Here is a 2,368-nt window from a genome sequence, read left to right as displayed (position 1 = left end):
GGCACAGAGTGTGTTACGGTGTCTGTGCTGTTTACATGCCAATATTTTATACATAGGTTCTCATATGGTGTCAGCTGTCAGTTACTTCTGCAAATTAACTGCCAAAAATGGAGAAGAACAGAATCACTTGGAGAGCCGGTAACCACGGGTTACCTTTCATAAGCCTAAAGATAAAGCTGCAGTGTGGGATCTTGGGAGAATAATTAGGAAGAACAAAACAGAAAGTTACCAATTGAAATAAAAAGGCATCCTACAATATGGAATAGCAACCAAGAGGGCTTATAAATAAGTGGAAGAGGTTGTATCACAGAATGCCTCGTGACTTTTAAGCAAAGTATTACAGTACAAACATTTTAAAGGCTTTATCAATGTTTAGGAAATACAGTACAAGTTCTTTTTTTTTTTTTTGTTCTTTTTTTTTTTTTTTCCTTTTCAAATAGACTTAACCCTTTGAGCACTGAGTTTATTTTGAGCGTTCTTGGATTTCTAATAAATACCTTTAAAAATCATGTGCAAAATAGTTATGATGCCTGCCAGGGATGTATTTCCCAGTCTCGTTTATTCAGACTGCTCAAAACAAAGGATAATATGATGCTAATAAATATGTATAATTTAAACATGAACCTCTATCAATATAGATGTACTGTATAGCAAAACAAACAATCAGACTTTGCTTTCAGATAATGTTTCTGTATACTTTATAAATGCTATCTGTGGTATCTTCTGTATAATTTACAATGTTTGCATGTAAAAAACAAAACCCATAGACCTTAAAAAAAAAAAAAAGAAAGAAAAAGAAATATACACTATACATAGGCACAGCTTATGCCCAGAGCATAGCAGGTACATAAAACACTGTTGCTATAAATGCAAGAAAAAAGGTCGTTGAACCACAATCACATTTTTCATAAGAGAGTCTGAAATCTATACAATATATACATCTATGTTTCAATGTGAAAATAATATTCTTTTAAATTTCAAGGCGTGTTATACCCCTGCAGACCTGCCTAAATGGAGGTTCATATTATTCATTATAACTAAGCTGGTAAGGACTTTAAAAAACAGAGCTTCATACATTATTATTATTTTATTTTATTTTTTTTAACCAAATTAATGCAAAAGTGCTTCAAAGTACTCAGAGGGCTAAAGATGAAAGGGTGAGAAATGCCAGCACACTCGAGTCACATGGAAAAAGTGTGCCTGATTTCGTTATAAATGCTTAATTAAACTGTCTGTTAATGCATGCAGCTTGAAGCATCGAGGGGGATGCTCACAACTAAATCCCATTTACACAAAGTTCCAAACACTTACCACTGCGTTTTAACCTTCATATTTTACCAGTAACAACAGCTGGTTATGCACCTCTATTAAACACTGTACAGTTATACAAAACAGTCCAGCCCAGAGTGATTCTCTGCAGTTAAAATAAGAACATGTGCCAAGAACAAGACAGAGGGGCCTTAAGGTGCCTTCGACAGTTTCCCTCAAAGCAAACTGCAGTCATTGCGATCGAAAGCAAATGCTACTGCTTCTCTAACTCCGAAACATACAGGAGGTGGTCTTCCGGAGATTTCCCATGTGTTTTGCTAAGGTGAAGTTTAACGGCGTGCTTACTCGCAAAGGTCCGATTGCAAAGTTTGCACTGATAGGAGGTCCCCAGGTCCTCCTCGGGGGAGGACGTCACCAATTTTTCTGATGGTGACTTGGTTTGTGCTATTTGATTGTTAATCTGTTCAGTGGACAGTTTGGATAAGTCCCGTAGCCGGAAGCCCAGATGTGACTCTAGGTGGCTGATGTACGTGGAAGGAGTCCTGATTTGTGACGCACAATCGTTACAAAAGAACACAGGGTGGCCAGTGTCCAAGTTTTTGAGGAACTTGGTTCCACCTGTCCTTCGCAGCTGGTATTTCACATTGGCCAGCCAGTGGCTGATGGTGGTCATGGAAAGCCCGGTGAATCGCGAGATGTGCATCCGCTCCTGGGGGCTCAGGTCTGACATGATGTACTTCCCTTCCGAGGTCTGCCGGAGGCTGGCGGCAAACTGGGCCTGGAGGATCAGCAGGTGCTGGGGGTTCCAGTTTGACTGGCGGCCCTTCCTCTTCTGTGCGGGCGTCGACTCCTCGGCCTCCTCCAGCGTGGCCCCGTCAATGTCAGACTTCTCGGAGATGCTGGAAGGAGTAGAGGATTTTGACGTGTGGCTCTCTGTCAAGTTCTTCAGCATATCGGATATATCTGACAAGGCATTCTCCCGTAGCGGCGAGTTTGACATGAAGGATACGACGGCAGATGTCTTCGCCGTTGTCACCGTGGATGAGGAGGTTGCCGGAGCTGTGGACGTGGGGGACAAAAGCACTGAACCCCAAGAGCC

At 41.4% G+C, this 2,368-nt stretch overlaps 1 protein-coding gene across 1 annotated transcript in view; it reads right to left on the bottom strand.

Moving 5' to 3' along the window:
- Positions 1–412: 412 nt before the first annotated feature.
- The window catches only part of TSHZ3 (teashirt zinc finger homeobox 3), a 4,517-nt gene continuing 2,561 nt past the window's right edge, over positions 413–2,368 (bottom strand). Inside the window, exon 1 of the mRNA XM_006167998.3 lies at positions 413–2,368. This exon is cut by the window's right edge and continues 2,561 nt beyond it. Coding sequence (XP_006168060.1) covers positions 1,523–2,368 — 846 coding nt within the window. The 3' untranslated portion in view covers positions 413–1,522.

The sequence above is a fragment of the Tupaia chinensis genome, unplaced genomic scaffold (genome assembly GCF_000334495.1).
Source record: "Tupaia chinensis unplaced genomic scaffold, TupChi_1.0 Scaffold145396_1, whole genome shotgun sequence".
Lineage (NCBI taxonomy): Eukaryota > Metazoa > Chordata > Mammalia > Scandentia > Tupaiidae > Tupaia > Tupaia belangeri.
This window is presented reverse-complemented; position numbering and strand designations above follow the sequence as displayed.